Here is a 19430-nt window from a genome sequence, read left to right as displayed (position 1 = left end):
AAGTTCTCAGCTAATATTCTGTTAAATAGGTTGCCTATCCCATTAACCTCTTTCTCCAAGTTTTCCTCAATACCTATTATCCTTAAATTGGGCTTCCTGATTGTGTCTTGAATCTCCTGTAGCGATCTGTTTTGTTGCTTGGACTGGATTTGTATTGATTTTTGATCTTTCTCCATAGAATCTAAGGAATCTTCAGCTCCTGAGATTCGATCCTCTGCTTCAGTTAGTCGGGACTGTAGGCTAACTACTTGATTTCGAATCTCTTTTCCTTCTGACTGGTCTTTCCTGATGTTTTCCATGTCATTTCTTAGGTCCTGTATGGACTTCTTTACTTCATTAACTTCATTACTTTGGTTTTGAGTGTTGTCTCTCAAATCTTTAAGTTGGGTAGCTATCTTTTCATTTGACTCTTGAAGCTCACTTATCTTTCTATTTGTGGATGCCATGAAATTCTCCATTAATTTTTGCTTTGCCTCCTCACGCTCTAACATAATTGACTGAAGAGATTCAAACTTTTCATTTATCATGTTTATCAGTAAACTTTGAAGAGCATTTTGGGGGTTTTCTTCTATGTTTTTGATTGACTGCTCTGCTTCCTGCTTGTTTTGGGTGGGGGATAAGACTTCATTATTTGCCATCTTTCTTGTGTTTCTTCTGCCCATTTGAATTGGGAATGCCAACCTACCAGCACCTGTGAGCACTGTTTAAGACCCAAAGCAGCCCTTACCAAGCACTGTTGTGTAAATCTTACAATTTCACAATTATAAACAGATAACTTGTATACCTGTCTATAAAGTTAGATTTGGTGTTCTAAAGAATACAATTTCAATATAACATCTGATCCTGGGCCCTGTATTCAGTAGTTACTTATTTACTGTTACAACCTTATACGCAATTCTTGTTTTTATATTAAGTTCTTTTAGGACTGGCTTTCTCTGTGAACCCCTTTGATTCACTCGTATTAAGCTGTGATATCCTCTATCCAATAACCAGAAGTCAATGGAACCTGGAGGTCCAGGCAGTAAGTCCGGAGGGTAAGTTGGAGGTAGTAAAGAGAATAGAGTAAACTGTATTGGGGGGGTGGTGGTGGTGATTTTGGTTTAGTTTCAGTGACGTGGAAATGTGGAGAAGAGTAGAATCAGTAGAAAGAACATTCATAAAATGACAGACACTGGAGAGTTAGCAGAAAAGGGTGTAGGTGTTATTTATAGGAAAGTAATTTTTATAGGAAGAGGACGCAATGAGAGAAATGAAGTAAAAATACTGGAAGACAGATACACAAAACAGAGAAAAATTATTTAACAAGGAAGTATAAGTAAATAAAAAGGAAAATAACCGAAAAGGAACAAACCTAACAAATAAACAAACACACAAAAAAACTTGATACAACAAACCAGTAAAAATGGAAAACAAACAAACAAACCAAAAAAAAAAAAAAAACAACAAAAGAAAAAACAGCCAATGATGTTTCAGGTGTGAAAAAATTAAAAAGAAAATTTAAAAGAAAAGTTAAAAAAAAATGTTTGAAAAGAAAAAGAAACCAGTCTCTCGTTTCCCTGCAATGGACTGCAGTCTATTTTCCTGATTGGCTGATTTGACTTGATTTCAGTTGGCAAGGGGTGGTTCTGTTCTGACTTTCTCCCCTGTTGGTGCAATCGTGGGTCTCTGAGGTTCGCACAGCTTGCAGGCAGGCCTTGGGCGTCCTCTGTCGATGGGGACGTGGGCAGTCACAGGAACTGTGGCTCCTCTGTCTGCTGTTGGGCCGCTGCCTTTGATGCCTGGTCTTGACTAGACTGTGAACTCAGCAGAGCATGGCGCCTCTAGCCTGTTTTGCTCCACTAAGAGTTGCTTGCCTGAGGGAGGCGGCCTCCTTGGCATAGGTAGCTATGGAATGCAGCTCCGTTTTGGGCTGGGAATTAGTTTCCTCTGTGACGGGACCGTTTAGCTGTCCCCGGAACTGTTTGTTCCTCCTTCTGTTGTTTCCGTGCCCCTGGTAGCTGCTCGCAGCTTTTGCTTTAAGTTTAGAAGTTCCGGCGGGCAGGGCGGGGCTTCTCTGGCTAGGCCCCGGACTCGCCTCCCACCAGGGCAGGGGGCGTTCTTCTGGGCGGAGCTGGTTCTCACTGATTCCGCCCCTCCTGCCCTTTTCAAAGATGGCTTTTTTGACCTCGCTTTCCCCAGGCCCGCTTCAGTTTCAGTCTGGTCTGACCCTATGCCAGTGGCAAAGATGGCGCTTTGCTCTGGCGGTGGGGACAGGGATGCCTTCCAGAAGCTGGACTGTGGGCACAAGCGAAAATAATTTTTTTTTTTTTTTTTTTTTTGCGGGGTACTCACGCGGTCTCTGCGATGTCAGGTCCTCCGTGCTCGGCTGCCGTCTGGAGTATTTCTCGCTTTAGCTGCGTGGAGTGCTGGGGGCTGTGCCCGGCACTGTGCCGGAGCCGGCGCTGGCGCCGCGGCGGGACGCCGCCTGGAGCTCAAAACTGTGTTTTCAGACCAGCAAAGTCGATTTTTCCTTCCTGTAGAGAATCCCTGTACTGTTAGAAGTTACTTTGGCTGTCTTTCTCGGAGAAACAGTTTCTATGAGGTGAGAAAACTACGATATCAGAGGGAGCTCTGCAGGGCACAGCCGCTCCTCCGCCGTCTTCTTGAACAGTCTATTTCTATAGGTCTCCTTGACTTACATCATTTCTGAACTGGTTTTTAAGTCAGTGGTCTTTTAGTGAACTTAAGAATGAAGAGAAATGAGTTGTAAATGAAGATAGATGAACCCCAAACCATAATTTTAAACACTGTTTATGTTCTACAATGTTCACTTTTATATTAGATGATTAAAAAATAAATTCAGTGGCCACCTTTCTTCTGCAGACAAGGACTCTTTGCTTCCAATTTCCTACACTCTCCTACCCTTCTGAACTCTTATCAATAACCATGGCAACTCCCTCCATCTTTCCACCTTGGAAGTTTTCATGCTGTCTATCCCCATCCTTGATCTTAAGTACAACTCTTTTTACTGTAGACACTATCGTTGTGGTACCTCATTAGCATTTATGGCTTCTAGTATTATTATTTTCCTGATAATTGCCCAAGTGTTTGGTACAGACCAGATTTCCCTAATGAGCTTCATTTTTGTGTTTTTAAAACCTGCTTATTATCTATAAAACAAGTCTTATTAAATGTCTCATATATCAGATATGTGCACATTAGGTTTACAGTGCTCCTCTACATCTCGACTCTTTTCTACTTCCATGTGTATCCAGTAGGAGAATCACTACTCAGGTACTAACCACAGTTGAAAGTGGAGATGCATCTACTCTCTATACCCACTAGGTATAAATTGCTGGGTGTCTGAGGATCTATCTGTAATCATAGCCACTCAGGAGACTGAGTTTTGAGGATCAAGGTTCAAAGACAGCCTGTGTAGGAAAGTCTAGGAGATTCTTATCTCTAATTAAGCAACAAAACCTCTGGACATGACGTTGTTTGTGGCTCAAGTATTAAGCAAAATATCTCAGGGACAGCACCCAGGACCTGAACTCAAGCCCAGGACCTGTATGCACATATCAGTACACACACACACACACACACACACACACACACACACACACGCACACACTTTTATGGTCTTCCCCAAAACTTGAGGATATATTTTATTCTTCCTCATCTTCACTGTAAATGTCTTAGTATGAGTCCCCCTCATTTCCCCTTTTTTTTTCCTCCATTACATATACTCTAATAAGAAGAAAAGGGAGGATTCCTCTAGAGAAAAAAATGGGCAGATTCCCAGATGCCACAAGTAGAATTCTTTTGATGTATTGCAATTTCATTCCACATTTGTATTTCCTTCCTCAATATCTTTACATTTGTCTTCATATATTGACCCCATAATTCAATAGACTTATCTCTGAATGAAAGGGTTACCCTAGGAGGACAAGCTGAGCTTAAATGGAGGCCATGTCATAATAGCAGAGGAATTAATTGAGGATGAGAAAGTAAATCCATGTTTTCTTTCCTTACGTGGAATGTATGCAGTGTCCCTTTCCCAAATCTTCTTCCTTCCTTTGCCACTGCCTGCAAATCAGTCCTACCAATCCTTTCTTACCAATGTGTTAAACAAATCATCTTGTTTCCTGAAATGTCTCCCCAGTGTAAAGCACAAACTCCAGGTGAGACTTGTGATGGCTCTTTCATTATTGGGATCTGGCCCATCTTGTGGTTTCAGATTTTCCTTTCCCCTATCTTTTTATACTCCATCCCATGACTATACTCTGGCTTTACCAATCTGTACTCAGACCCCATCACGCCTTAGAGCAAGCTTCTTCTTCTCCCCCACTTTCCCAATAACTGGAGATGCTCACTTGCCAAGCTTCCGCTGGGGTGTCTTCATCCTGTCTGGCCGCGTGGTCTATGCACCAGCCCTTGCCACATGCTGCATTCTCTTTCATAGCACGAATCTCATTTGGTTCTGGAGTTTCCGTTTCAAGTCTTTCTCTCCCTCTGTTGCCATGAGCAGACTCAGCTATGTATTCCCTGGACAGGGTGTGCCATCTAACCACCAGTGAATGGAATAAAATCCTGCTGGGCAGTAAATATGCTCACAGAATGGAAGGCTTTCACAGCAGAGCGTCTAGTGTCGATGCTCATGACATCCCTTTGATACCTGTAATTTTCAGTCATTTTGCAGGTTTCTCCCAAACAGTAGGTGCTCAATAAAAGTTGATGAGTCAGTGGCTAAATCAATTGAACAGGTTTAGATGACTATTTCCACCTGATCTAGAACATAGCTCATAAAAAACCAAAGCTAGTACTCAAATCTAAAACTTAAACATGATGAGCTTTTTAAAAAAAATATTATTTGAGGTACTAGGGTTTGAACTCCGAGTCTTGAGCTTGCTTGGTTGGCTTGCTTTAGCACTTGAGCCACATATCCAGTTTAGCCTTTTGTTGATCATTTTACAGATGGCCAGTCTGGCTTTTTTTTTTCCAGTCCTGGGACTTGAACTCAGAGCCTGAACACTGTCCCTGGCTTCGTTTTTGCTCAAGGCTAGCACTCTGCCAACTTGAGCCACAGTGCCCACTTCTGGCTTTTTCTGTGTATTTGGTATACTGAGGAATCATACCTAGGGTTTCATGTGTATGAGCCAAGCACTCTTGCCACTAGGCCATATTCCCAGCCCCAGTCTTGCTTTAAAAAAAAAAAATATTTCTTTATTGCCAAAGTGTGTACAGAGGAGTTACAGTTTCATACATATGGCAATGAGTACATTTCTTATCCAGCTTGTTACTTCTTCCCTCCTCCCCTCTTCCCTCCTTCCCCATGAATTGTACAGTTGGATTACAGCATATAGTTTTATAAGTATTGCTGTTGCATTGGTTTGTCTTTTTATGCTTTGCTTCTCCACTTTGATATTCCCCTCCCCTTCCCTAGTTTCAGTACACATATATACAATATCCAGGGTACCAAAATCAATTATAGTGACATCAGGGGTAAACTATGAGGAAGAAATACAAAAGAAAAAAGCATAATTTCACATATGTTGAAAGTAACAATAATGATAAGCCACTTGTTTCCATAACGTGTCTGGCTTTAAACCACAAACTTCTTGTCTTAGCTTCTTTATGGTTAGGATTACAGATATAAGCCCGAGCATTTTCCTTATCAGTCTTTGTGCTAACTGGTTATTATATTGAGGCATATATTATTATTTTAATTTATCTCCTCTCAGGTTTTGTAAGGATGGGAACTGAGACAAAGTTAAAAAAAAAACTATTAGGATTCTATTTAACTGTATTTAGGTGGTATGCACGTAATTTAATCTAATATTTACAAGTAATTTCTTCTTATTACCAAATACTTACAAATCCTTGAATAAACTGCTATTCATCCATGGTGCTAGATTATTGTCACATATGAATAACTACCTTGCATTTTGATATTGATGACCAAAGTCGGTGTGGTTGGAATTGATGATATATTGTAGTGCAATTAATTTAATTCTGCAATTGAGGAGTGTGATGTTGTTTTTGTTTTGTTTTTACTAGATTTAAAACAAAGACCCTTTAAAGAATTTCATGAAAGACACAGGCTCTATACACACATTAATAATATAATGCATATTAATAAAATAAAAGGTACACTTTTTATAGCCAGAGGTTGTGTGTTTTTTTAAAGCTTTCATTCAGAATTCCATTTTTAAATAATCAAACAGTTTTGTAGCTGGAACAGTGATGTTGAGAAGGCCACTATATGCTTCTGAAATTCCTCATGTTCTTTCATTGGCAAAATGGAAACCAGGAAGTAGGCACATGTTTTGGGAGGAGGGCAAAAAGGAGGGGGACCTGAACAGAAGGAGGAAGGGTAAAAATGGGGAAGAAGGGTGACATGGGAGAAGGTGCTTTGTACTCATAAACTGACTAGTGCACTTGTAAACTCTGTACAACTAATAAATAATACAATTTTAAAGAAATGACTTTTGACAAGGTATGATTCTGTACAAATTTCTGAATTCTTAAGTAAAGTTCTCTAATTTCAAGCCCCTTACTCAACATTGTATCTACCATACTAATATATTCTTAGCATATTTAAGCATAAAAATATTTTAATATTTTTCTTCCATCATGCATATTTCTTGTAAAAATCTCTTGAGATAAGTATTTTTCTTAGGAAGTCTGTAAAATTACATAATGAATTAGAATATGATGAAAGAAATTGGCACCACAAGTTAGTATTTGATATATGAAGGAATCGTGCACAATTAAAATGAGATTACAGGGGCTGGGGATATGGCCTAGTGGCAAAGAGTGCTTGCCTCGTATACCTGAAGCCCTGGGTTCAATTCCCCAGCACCACATATACAGAAAATGGCCAGAAGTGGCGCTGTGGCTCAAGTGGCAGAGTGCTAGCCTTGAGCAAAAAGAAGCCAGGGACAGTACTCAGGCCCCTGAGTTCAAGCCCCAGGACTGGCAAAAAATAAAAATAAAAATAAATAAAATGAGACTACACTGCTGAATATCCTTACAAGTTGAAAGAATTGCAGGGTAGTAAGTTTATTGTCCTTGCTTATGAAGCCTGTTTTCTGACTATGTTGTCAAAACAATCTGCAAGGAAACATTTTCTAACTATTCTCATTTTAGAGATGGGAACGGTGAGATTCAAAGTTTAATGGTTTTGTGGTAGTTTATCCTGTAATCATATCTACTTGGGATGCTAAGATCCAGAGGATTGTGGTTTTTAGCCAGCTCAGACAGAAAAGTCTGAGAGATTATTTCCAATTAGCTAGTTAGAAGCTGACTAGATGAATGGTTAAAATTGTAGAATGCTGAGAGCAAGCAAGCCAAGCAAGTGTGAGGGCCCAAGTTCAAATCCTAGTACTTGCAAAAAGATAAAACTCTAATGCCTTGGCTTGAATTTACATCTCTGTAGGAGTCAGGGTTCATTATAGAGGTCTTTTTCTAAGCTGAAGTCTTTGGTGCTTCATTGGCATACCTGAGAGAAGCAAAAAGATGTGGAAAACAAGTGCTAGCAGCTGAGTCAGCAAGCACATTTTCAGGTAGTCTTTCTTTCCTGACCCTACCCTTGCTTTTCCAAGCGGACCTTTTTCCATTTTGCAAAGTTCAAGTTTTACCCATAGGTGTCAAACTACACCTCAATTTTAATTTCAGTTTCAATCCTTGACCCTTAATTTGTGTTATGTTTCATTTCATTTTAGTTAAATACTATAATGATGTTAGTTTGACTTTTAAGGAAGCCACTTAACTGCATTACCTAAATTTATATTATATGAAGAATTAGGACACGGACATTTTATGCACAATGTATAAGTCTCACAATACGATTTCAGAACTCACTAGAACAGTTACAACAAATAAAGTGGTTACTGCTGCCAGTATTTAAGAATTTATTTGAATAAAACACATAGTAGGAGGAAAGTTAGAAAAAATAAAAAACTTTGAGAAAGTAACTAATGCAATACAATGAATTTGTGGTGGATATGTTGGTGATTAACACATTAGTAATAGTTTTAAGGTTCCATTTTAAAGGGGCCTTCTTCCTTCATAATGTGTATTTATGGTAGCAGCTTTCATGTTGATTCCTGCTGTGCAGTTCAATAGAGTATGTTTTTAGGTGGTTGGTTGAGGGTTTTTTCGTTATGTATGTCGATGGAGATAAGTGTTTTAATTACTTTTTTAATGTCTGAGCTTTTGTATTTTTCTCTTCTCTTCCCTTTTATTTCCTGCTGTTGAGATTACTGCCTCATCTCCACAGCAGGTGGCTGTGGCAAATTTGTTTTCTTTGTAAGCCTGGTAGATTTATTTTGTAATAGAACTGTTTCTTTTTAGTATTTTATTATTAATGGTTTCTTCGCTTTGGAATGTATGTTTACACAGTCCTAGATAGTAATTTCCTAAAGCCATCTAAAAATTTCAATCATTAAGAAAAAAAAAACTTTGCTTGAGGCATATATTTTGAGATTTTTTTTGGCTTATCCTCGCCTTATTTACAATTTGGGGATTAAAATTTAAGGAAATTGTTTTATAGCAAAAGCAAAAATGAGTGAAAACAAAGCAGAGAGGAGAGGGAAATAACACAATGAGGAAAAAGACCGAGAAGACAAAGCACATTAATAAATAATACCAAAAGTCTAAGGGATAAGTTTAACTTTTGACAGATATATCCATCACATTAACTGTATTAATTTAAATAATATTTGTGTTTAATTTTCCCCAAAGACTTTTTTGTTATGTGTTTCTGTACAGAGCTTATTGTGAAATGGGGAAGAAAATTATGACTTGAAGTGGTAACTCCATTCATAACATTTTTCTGAAAAGATTTATCCAATTGTGATGCACAGAATTAATGTGTGTGGTCACACTGACAGAAAGAGAAGTGACAGCAGTTTTGTGAAACAGATGTTTAACAGGGATTTGGGAGAAAAATCAATGAAATAAATCTTATTGTGATGCATGGTGATCTAATTCCAAACGTGTTGTATTGAATCAGTCCATTCTTTCTAAATTCTATCTGACTACTTAGAACTAACTGTATTTACAGGGGGGTGTCAGGGAAAAAAGAGAGGTTTTTTTATTATGATTATTGAGGAAAGAATCACAACAGGGTATGATTGATCTGTTCTCTTTCTAATCAATATATGGATCATAGAATGATAACCCGTATGGCATATTGTCTTTTGGGGGTAAGATAAAAATCCTTTGAGCCATATTAGTGATCTTTAAGTGACAGATAAAAAACTTTTAGAACACTTCATGGGATTGTGAAATACTTAGGCTCTCACAAGGACTATTTTGCTTCTGTATTTTAATTCCAAGAGCTTAGACTTCATAAAAGAATATCTATCTTTCTCAATACATATGTAGGCATGTATACATGGATGGAATTTATTTTTCCTTATGTTATATAACCATTTCCACATCAGTTTCTCTGTAATTATCGGAATGAGTTATGACTCATTGCAGTATCTTCTGTGTTTGAAATTGCTTACTCCCAATCTCCTTATCACATGTATCTTTATTTTTCACATTTTTAAAATATCTTACTCAAGGTAGTAATAAAGTCTAGTGTAGAGAGAATGCCAAGACTCAGCTCACCAGCTGTTACTCTCTGAGTGATAGTGTTGTTCTTAGGGATGCAAATGGTAGCATATTCTCCATTAGAAAATATATAACATGGTACATTCCCAGTCCAGAGGAACTACTGGACTGCTTCCATTATAATCTGATGAAGGAATAGAGTTAGAAGAATATCCATGCAAGGTATCTTTTCATTTTTATCCATAATGCTAAATTTTATGTCTGTGATGACAATCTGTTCAGCAATGCCACCTCAATGTAGAGTAGCCCTCTACATAATGAACTACAAAGGCATTTGATTTATGTCATTCTATTATATCACCTCACTAATCTTCCCCTCTCCTCCTTCTCGTCCTATATTTCTGCTACTTCTTTCTTCATTCTTCTCTTCTCCTCTTTCTTCTCCTCCTCTCCTCTTCCTCCTCTTCATTCTTCCCCCCCCCACTTCCACCTTCTCCTCTTTCTCATTTTCCTTCCTTTTCTTATTATTGATTCTAGAAGTCAAAACTATCACCTCACACATGTAAGCAAGACTTTAACACTAAACTATCTCCACCCCCCAGCTCTCACTTTCTCTCAGTTTAGATCAGAGCGATATAACTAAGAAGCTAAGAAGAGGAAAAGGAAAAAGGACCTAAAGAGCAAACATACAGTAAGACACAACTGGATGGGAGAATTGGTCCTAATATTCTGTAGCACATTAGACTACTTACACTCCACAAAAATCTATTATACATTTAAAAATAACTAAAGGAGAGGAATTTAAAGTTCCCAATACAAAAGATTGATGAAATTAGCAATGGTAGAAATACGAATCAATAAACTCTGCTTTGGTAACATGCGGTCTTGTTTCAACTTCTCATATTGTTCCCCATGAATAAACACAAGCCTATGCCAAAGAAGGGGGGGGGGGGGAAGAAATATCTCAGATTCATTAATACTTTTTTTTCAATTTTTTATTATCAAACTGATGTACAGAGAGGTTACAGTTTCATACGTTAGGCATTGGATACATTTCTTGTACTGTTTGTTACCTTGTCCCTCATACCCCCCTCCCCCCTCCCCCTTCCCTTCCCCCCCCCCCCAGGTGTTCAGTTCACTTACACCAAACAGTTTTGCAAGTATCATAAATACTTTGAAATATGAGAACCTATGGCTTTAGCCATCAGCTAAAATTTTTTATCCCGTTCACTTGAGAGAATAATAGTGCAATCAGAGGTGTTTTATTTTCTCTGCTAAACCTTCTTATTGACAAAACATTTGTGGGAAATAACTAGACCTATCTATACACCTGTGGAGAGGACTTGTTACCATTTCGACAAGCTGCAGCCTCTGGTTAGGCAACCAGGACTTTCTCAATGGGCTAAGCCGTCTCCTTCTGTGGGATTTGTGAGTCACTCTCTAGAGACAGTTTTGTCTGAGGGCTGTCATTCTCAGGCTGGCTTAGCTGTCATTCAAGTGGAAGCCTTCAAGAACAAAATATTTTACATACACACTGGCTCAATTCAATTAACAGCGAATAAGTGACCCAAGCACGTGTTGTAAAATGTGAAGTAATTCTTAAACATGTCTGCACACAGCTGAGAAGACTAAGCCTTACAAGAATGTTCTTTCTTTGTTGCTTGCCAGATGATAACATGCAATAGAATATTTAATATCTTGTTAATGTTCATGGAAGCTGGGCAAAACTTGATATGAGCACAAGGAATGAGTTTACTAGAGGCACTGCTGTTATTTATTCTGTAGTTGTTCCAGAGGGAAGTACTTTGGAAGTAAAGTAGGGATACATTTTTCAAAGACTATCAAATATTGAAAAATAACTAGCTAGGTACCCGAGGGGGATGCACTTAAGAAGGAAAATATTTCAGAAAGGAATTTTACTGGGGAAAATAATCAAACACACACACACACACACACACACACACACACACACAGACACACACACGGTGTCAAAAGAAGCACCAATAAGTCTTTTTTCTTTACTACCTGATTAGAGCCTGGTTGTAGTCACATTTGGAGCAGTAGGCATATCTATAATTTTATAATAAAACTGAATGTATATGATTTATACTGCCATGATTCATTTGGAGATCACTAGCTATTCAGCCAGCCATTATCACACATCTTAATTATCCCCTTAGATATGAACAAAGTAACATTTTGAAGTTAGTGTTGACTACAGCCTGCTTGTCCAAGTGGGAAATTGTCACTATGAATGGGACCTGAGGGCATTTAATTTCTATTTCCCCTCTTTTCCTCATATTTAAAATTCTAATGATAACAGGTAATATTCAGATAATAATCCAGGTGTATTGCAGAGTATTCTGGAAATTCAAATGAATTAATATAAACAATCGCCTACATGTCAGGCATTTAAAGTAGTAGTGCCTCTTTTCAATACATACTAAGTTTTTCTATGGCATACAGAGAATCTTTTTAAGAGAACATGAAAAGTTCCATTTTAAAGTATTTGTTATGGAATACTTCTTTTTAAAACACATGCTGCAATTCCATAATGTTTGTTAAGTTGATAAAAAAAAAGATTTTACCTTCACTTTGTTTGTGTATGTGTATGTATTATGTATGTGTGTGAGCACGCATGCACATTCATGCTCCTGTGCTTATAATGGGGCTTGAATGTGGGGCCTTGAGCTTTCTCTTGTATTATTTTATAGGAAGCTGGTACTCTACCACTGGAGCACACATTACCTCTATTTTTGACCTTTAGCCGGTTAAATGGAGTTAAGACTTCTGACTACACTGGCTTTGAATATGATCCTTGGATTTCAGCCTCTTGAATAGCTAGATTTACAGGTTTGAACCACTCACTGGGTCTTACCTTGACATTGTGAAAGACAAAGAATGCCACACTATAGAGCATGGACCTCTTTGTTAGTCTTTGTCAGTTCATTCCTCTGACACCTTCCTCCTTCCTACTGAAAGGTGGACAAAAAAGTCATTTCAGTATCGTTTTTAAGTCCTTCTGGTATAGACACAGACCTTGTATTTTTTAACATTCATGTTACTCCCAGAGAAGTCTTCCTTTGCCAGATCAGAATTGTCAAGTTTCTTTATCTTTCATATTTCCCCAAAGGTTGCCTCAACTTTCTTTCTTGGTAGAACTTTACTTAAATTTATTGAGCAATTGGCTTTGATTTAAGCTTTATTCTTCCCTTGCCAAGTGAAGTAAAGTTTGAAAGAATTGGTAAACTGAGGGATAAGTGAGCTTTCATTTGTGTGTTTGTTGTGCCTTCATTATGTACCGGGTGTCAGTACATACATGCAAAAACATGCCTAGGACATCCTTCAGATGTGCCATGCATGAATGAAGTCATTGTTATCTGTATTTCTGAATGGAAGTAGTAGAAAAAGAGAGATTAGGAACTCAGTTTAAACATCTCTGAAAATATAGGGTCAATATGATAGAAGGGAAGATGGATAAGTAGATAGATGGATGGATGAAGTTTAGTTTATTGATTTTAGGAAAATGGTTAATATCATTGTGAGATTAAAAAGTCTAAAACAGTTGCAAGACTGAAGATTGGGAACTCTCAGGTAGGAGTTCGTGACAGTTTTGAAATAACTTCTTTAGGCATTTTGACCAATCAGATAAGGCCTACCCACATTACCAAGTTAACCTTTAGGTAAAAATCATCAATTAAAGGCCTAACTGCAACTTTATACCTATGTTAGTATTTGATTGAATAGCTTAGCCAATTGCTCCATAAAGTTTACCATCCCAAGAAATTATACATGATCCCAGAGTGAGAGAGAAGGGACTCACTTCGAAGTCTTTCTGCTGACTAAGACTTTGTTACCGAACACCCCACAGTATCATGGGTAGTGACAAATGAGAGTGTTAGATGGGCTGTACGAGGGCATTATAAAATGACATGTGACAGGGCATAAGAGAAGCAATTCAGTAATCTTTTTTAAAATTTTATTTTATTGTCAAAATGAAGTACAGAGGGGTTACAGTTACATATGTAAAGCAGTGAGTACATTTCTTATCAACCTTTTTATGTCCTCCTTCATTTTTCTCCCACCATCTTCCCTTCCCCAGTGCCCTCTCTACCCACCCCTGAGATGTACAGTTGGTTTACAGCATATTGTCTTGTAAATATAGCTGTTGCATTGGTTCGCCTTTTACCCTTCATCTCTCTATTTTGGTTTTCCCCTTCCCTAGTTCTGATAAACTGACATACAATACTCAGTGTACCAAAGTCAGTTACAGTGACAACATGGGTAAAATCGTAGGGAAGAAAGATGAAAGAAAAAGGCATAATATCATAGGGTACACTGGAAATAACAACTTTAAAGATAAACCACTTATTTCTAAAACTTGTAGTTCATTTCACTTAGGATCATGTTAGGTATACGCATTGCTGTTGAGCTATTGTGTTCCTCTGCTAGGATTATCCTAGACAAGTACTGATTGTTTTCAATGAGTGAAACCATAGAGTTTATGTTTCTTTGGGTCTGGCTCGCTTCACTTTTTCCAAGTCTTTCCATTTCCTCACAAATAGTCTGTGTTTATAATACCTGGGCTGTGGCTATGCAGGCTATAGGATAATTTATATTGCATCTATCCAATTTCTGGCTCCTTTTTCCTCAACTGAAGACAACATTCATAGGTCAGAACATCTAACCAGTGCCCTCTTAAACATTTAAGGGGACAGTCTGACCCAATAAATGTTAAGTTCATTACAGTGACAAATACAGAGTGGAATGAAAGCGCAGACAACCCAGCTGTCTTTGGCAATGCCTTGTTCTAATTGAAAAAAGTGAATGTAAATTTCAGCAATGCTTTTTATTTCTTCAGTGAATAATTCTTATAGAAAAGAAAAAATTCATTTTCTCTGAGTAGAGAGACTTTACTAGGAAGACATTTCTACTTTTTGGATAACCGTTATTGTGGAGGTGGTTGTAATAAATCGTTGTAAGCAAAAAACATTTGCTCTGCTTTAACCATGAAAGTAAAAGCTCAGATTAGGATTTGGAAAGGAATAATTTTAGACCCAACTACTAATATCTGTAGAACTTTTATCCTCCACATATAGTCTCTAGGCCTTGTTTTTTATCTGACTTAAGGCTTTTGCTTAGCATATCACCTTGAAAGTACATCCCCATAGCTGTTTCTATTCTTGTTTAACATGAAAATGAACTGGCATGGAGCTGGGAATATGGCCTAGTGGCAAGAGAGCTTGCCTCGTATACATGAAACCCTGGGTTCAATTCCCCAGTACCACATATATGGAAAATGGCCAGAAGTGGCGCTGTGGCTCAAGTGGCAGAGTGCTAGCCTTGAGCAAAAGGAAGCCAGGGACAGTGCTCAGACTCTGAGTCCAAGGCCCAGGACTGGCAAAAAAAAAAAAAAAAAAAAAATACAATATCCACAATCCTACATTCAGAAAAGGTCAAATTAGATTACATAGTTTATCATATATTTATTATATATAATTTGAATTATAGGATACACAGAATTTTGTATCCTACTGCTTGCTCATTATTTTTTCTTCTTGGAAATGAAAGTCACTTATTTACTTGTTTTATAGTATTCCCTCATCCTCCCTTTGCTATTTTGGAATAAATAAGATTTATAGGATAACTTGCTTTTGTACATTTTTATGATTCCTTAGGACATATTCAAAACTGCTTTTAGAAATTGAACACCAGTGTGAATTTCTACTGAAAGCAAGTCTGAGAAGTTCCATTTGTATACATACTATCTAGTTTAATTTCCTTACATTGCCTAGTTTTAATCTGGAAATTATTGTTTACAATTTACTTTTTTGATTATTACAATACTGGAAATTGGAGCCATGCTGAACTTTACCACTCAGGCTCTTAAATTTATATTTCTTTAATCACTGCTAAAATAAAAACTTAATAATCAGAAGTTGTTTGTACTTTTTCTTCTTCTTACTATCTTTTACATAGCTACTGGGAAGTTCATGTCTTATTGATATTATGAAACTTTTTGCATGATTTAGACTTTTTAAAATTGTTTTCTGGAATTATTTCCCCTGAAAGTTATTTATATATTTGAAGTCCAGGAGAGGCTGAATGTTTGTGATAAGATATATGATTTTCTTTGAGATTGTTTTCTCCATGGTTTTTCTGTTTCTTAGAATGATTTTTCTTATAAAAATGAGACATATAGGGTTGGGAATGTGGCTTAGTGGTAGAGTGTTTGCCTAGCATGAATGGAGCCCTGTGTTAGATTCCTCAGGGCCAAATATATCAAAAAGCCAGAAATGGTGCTGTGGCTCAAGAGGTAGAATGCTAGCCTTGAGCAAAAAGAAGCCAGGGACAGTGCTCATGGCCTGAGTTCAAGCCCCAGGACTGGAAAAAGTAAAATTATATATATATGTACACAAACATATGCATCCATGTCCATGTTTTCTTTTAGTATTGTTGTGGATTTTTTAATATTTGACACTGAATGGGACTTCTAACTTATTTTGTCTTATACAATGGAGAAGGAATGTAACCTGCATTTTCTGTTAGTGTTGTATACCATGTTTATATGTATGTATGTGCATAATGTGTTTTCGTGTAAGTATATATGCAAGTTAATGTATTATTGGATGAAATATACTTTGTTACATACTAAAAGTATATTCAGATCTATTAGTTTTTTTATTGTTTGCTGGCCTGCTATCCATATGTGTGTGTGTATCTATACATACTTTATATGCACACACACATATATATTTAAGGACTACATTATTTCAAAGATGGTAGACTTGTTTAAAAAATTATATTTAGTTAGAAAGACCTATACTAATGATGTATTATAAACTTTGTTTCATAGGTTTGCCGGAACCCAAGAAAGACAGTATCTTTCAAGGATTGACTTCGGACCATGGATTTTATACATCCAAAGATTTTTTGCCACTTGTGGCTAAGAGCAGCAAAGCAGGTATAACCTATTGTTCTCTGAATTTCATATTGTCTATGTTTGCTCTTGTATTATACATTTATGTTAAAATTCACCTCAGCAGTATATTGCTTTAGATCTTAGACCATGTCCTGGAATAGATAGCACCAATATATATTTTTTAAAAATGTAAAAGCCTGGCATCACAGTTTTGCAGAATTGTCTATTTGTTCATTCTTCCAAGCAATTATCAGGATAAGGACCTCTTATTGTATTACTTATTGTCTAAATTGTGTCATGAAAAATCACTTCAAGGCAAAATAGCTTTAAACTTTGGAAGATGTTCTAAGTAGAAATGTTAGGAACTTTGAAGAATACTTCTAAGATTGGAAGAAGTTTTACATATCTTCTTTGGGTTATATACACCCAGGCTGAAAGATCAAGATCTCTTCCTGAATAGTAATTTTACAAAGTCAAGGACTTTGATTGACACCCTATGATGCCAAGCATAAGGCAAAGCTCACAGCGTACTATGTTTTGGCTGACTAGAGACTACAGTCATTGTCTTACTGATGAATAAACTGTAGCTCCCCCCACAAAAAAATCAACTAGATTATGTAAAGCTTTTGAACACGTATTTTTTTAAAAGTCTGAAGAATAGTTATTCTTGCATGTCACTGCAGCTAGTATTAAAAAAATAACTTTCCACAATATTTAAAAGTCAAGAACTGGGGCTGGGGATATGGCCTAGTGGCAAGAGAGCTTGCCTCGTATATATGAGGCCCTGGGTTCAATTCCCCAGCACCACATATACAGAAAACGGCCAGAAGTGGCGCTGTGGCTCAAGTGGCAGAGTGCTAGCCTTGAGCAAAAAAGGAAACCAGGGACAGTGCTCAGGCCCTGAGTCCAAGGCCCAGGACTGGCCAAAAAAATAAATAAATAAATAAGTCAAGAACTATTTGAAACTATGTCACTATGCAAAAGTTAACAGTTGCAGGCCATGCCACCTCCATGTTGCTCCCCCCAGAAGAGCTGCAGGCTGTGTGTTTGCACCCTCTTTGTGGGAAGGTCAAAGTACAATGAGAATCTGCTTGAGAATTACAGAGTGCCAAGTGTCTAATGCTAAACCCAAAGTCTTACCAACAAAATGATAATGTTTACAGAGATTATAATTCCATTCTAACCATGGTGCCATTTCCTAAAATTATAGTAGTTTATCTTATCAACAGTTTTACTTAATCTGATAATATTGTGCTTTGTAATATATGTGGGAGGCCTGCATTTTCCTTGTAGACAAGAACCTTCATTTGACTATCAAATCTTCACCTAGTTGCCCTGGAGAAATGGACCCTTAACAAGGCCTACTTCTTTTATTTACCTATGTTTTAGACAAAGTCACCATTTCAAGAAAATAGTTCTCAGGAACTCTTCAGTTACATAAAGGATCCCTTAGTAGGCGTGCTTATTGAAAAAGTTTGTTTTATGTAATATCTGATACAAATTTATGTTAGATATTATCAGTGGTAGAGTAGATTTTAACAGAATGCTGCCAAGTATTAATCCAAGCATCAAGCAAATAGTTAATTCAATAATATCAAAGTGAAATCGTGCTTCTGACCTCGACCCGGTATTAATTGATTCATTCTACCTTCTTGCTGCCTAAACACTTCCCAAACGCTAGGTTGTCGCAATGGTTCTAGAAGAGAAAAATAGGAAGTTCAAAGTACTGACTATGAAATTACATATATGAGCATATTTTTAAAATGGGAATAAAACTGTCTTTCAATGAAGCAGAATAATTTGATAGTGACACTCCATCCTGGAAAACCGTAAGATGCAATTTTACACTGCTTTGAGTACAAGTATCTTTTGAGCTGTCATGCAGAAACGGTTTCTCTACTTGAAAATGGGGTTTTCCTTTCATCATTCAGGAATGTGCGCCTGTCACTCTCCATTGCCATCCATCCGGGGTGCTGTGATTGTTCTCGGCGCTGGAGACACTGCCTTTGACTGTGCCACATCAGCTCTTCGGTGCGGAGCCCGGCGCGTGTTCATTGCCTTCCGAAAAGGCTTTGTTAATATAAGAGCGGTCCTGGAGGAGGTAAAGGAGTACCCACACATTATAGGGAGTGGGAAGCAGCAGGTTTGGGGAGATGGAGCTGTTAACATGCAGACTCTTCGTTTAAATCATTAGGCTGTTGTGGCAATTGTCAGCCTGAAAAAAAAAAAAAAAACAAAGAAGAAGAAAAAAAGAAAATTAAATTCTGGACTCCTTAATTGTTTTTTATTCAACTCATACCAGCCAAGGAAAAGGAAGTTTGTAAGGATGATTTGGATAAAATTAGTAACTTACTTTGTTCAAACCACAAGAGCTTATTTTTTGGTCTATTTTTAGATATGTATCCTGTCTAAAGAGAAGCAGTGAATGTGCTGTCTTCCATAGACTGAACAAAAGAGATATTTCACACAATGTGTGGTTATTCGATGAATGTGGTGATTAGAAGCATTCTGGATTTTCTACTAAGTCAAATTTACAAATTGCCTCACACATGTTCACACACACACACAGTTCACACATACTTTTGGTTCATCATGCTGTGACACAAGTCGAATGAGATGACCATGTTGTTGTTGTTTAGAGCTCAATGTAAGCATTAGAGCATCAGTTTTAATAATTAGTCAACTTACTAAAAGTGACAGATTTGAAATCATTTGCTTCTGACAGGTGACTGGTGACTAGAGGCAGATGAAGTATCTACCTGACACACGCACGATGGGGCTGCGACTTCCAATGCTATTAGAGAAAGACAGTGCCTTTTAAAGGACATGGCTTCTGAGAACAAGAACCAAATACAGTCAGAGAAAGATAAATTGCCCATTTTATTCAAATCCGTATTATGAATTTGATTTGCTGTGAAATGTCTGGACATGTTTGGAGTTTCTGTACCAGGCAGGATTTATAGTT

General features: G+C 37.4%; 1 protein-coding gene across 3 annotated transcripts in view; it reads left to right on the top strand.

Annotated features, from left to right (window-relative positions):
• The window catches only part of Dpyd (dihydropyrimidine dehydrogenase), a 706501-nt gene that overhangs the window by 241935 nt on the left and 445136 nt on the right, over nt 1–19430 (top strand). For all 3 annotated transcript variants that reach the window (XM_048352019.1, XM_048352018.1, XM_048352017.1), the window contains exons 8-9: nt 16400–16507; nt 18397–18566. In XM_048352019.1, coding sequence (XP_048207976.1) covers nt 16400–16507; nt 18397–18566 — 278 coding nt within the window. The remainder of the gene's footprint in view (nt 1–16399; nt 16508–18396; nt 18567–19430) is intronic.

This window comes from Perognathus longimembris, chromosome 7, assembly GCF_023159225.1.
Source record: "Perognathus longimembris pacificus isolate PPM17 chromosome 7, ASM2315922v1, whole genome shotgun sequence".
NCBI lineage: Eukaryota > Metazoa > Chordata > Mammalia > Rodentia > Heteromyidae > Perognathus > Perognathus longimembris.
The sequence above is the reverse complement of the archived record's forward strand: the minus strand, read 5'-3'. Positions and strand labels throughout refer to the sequence as shown.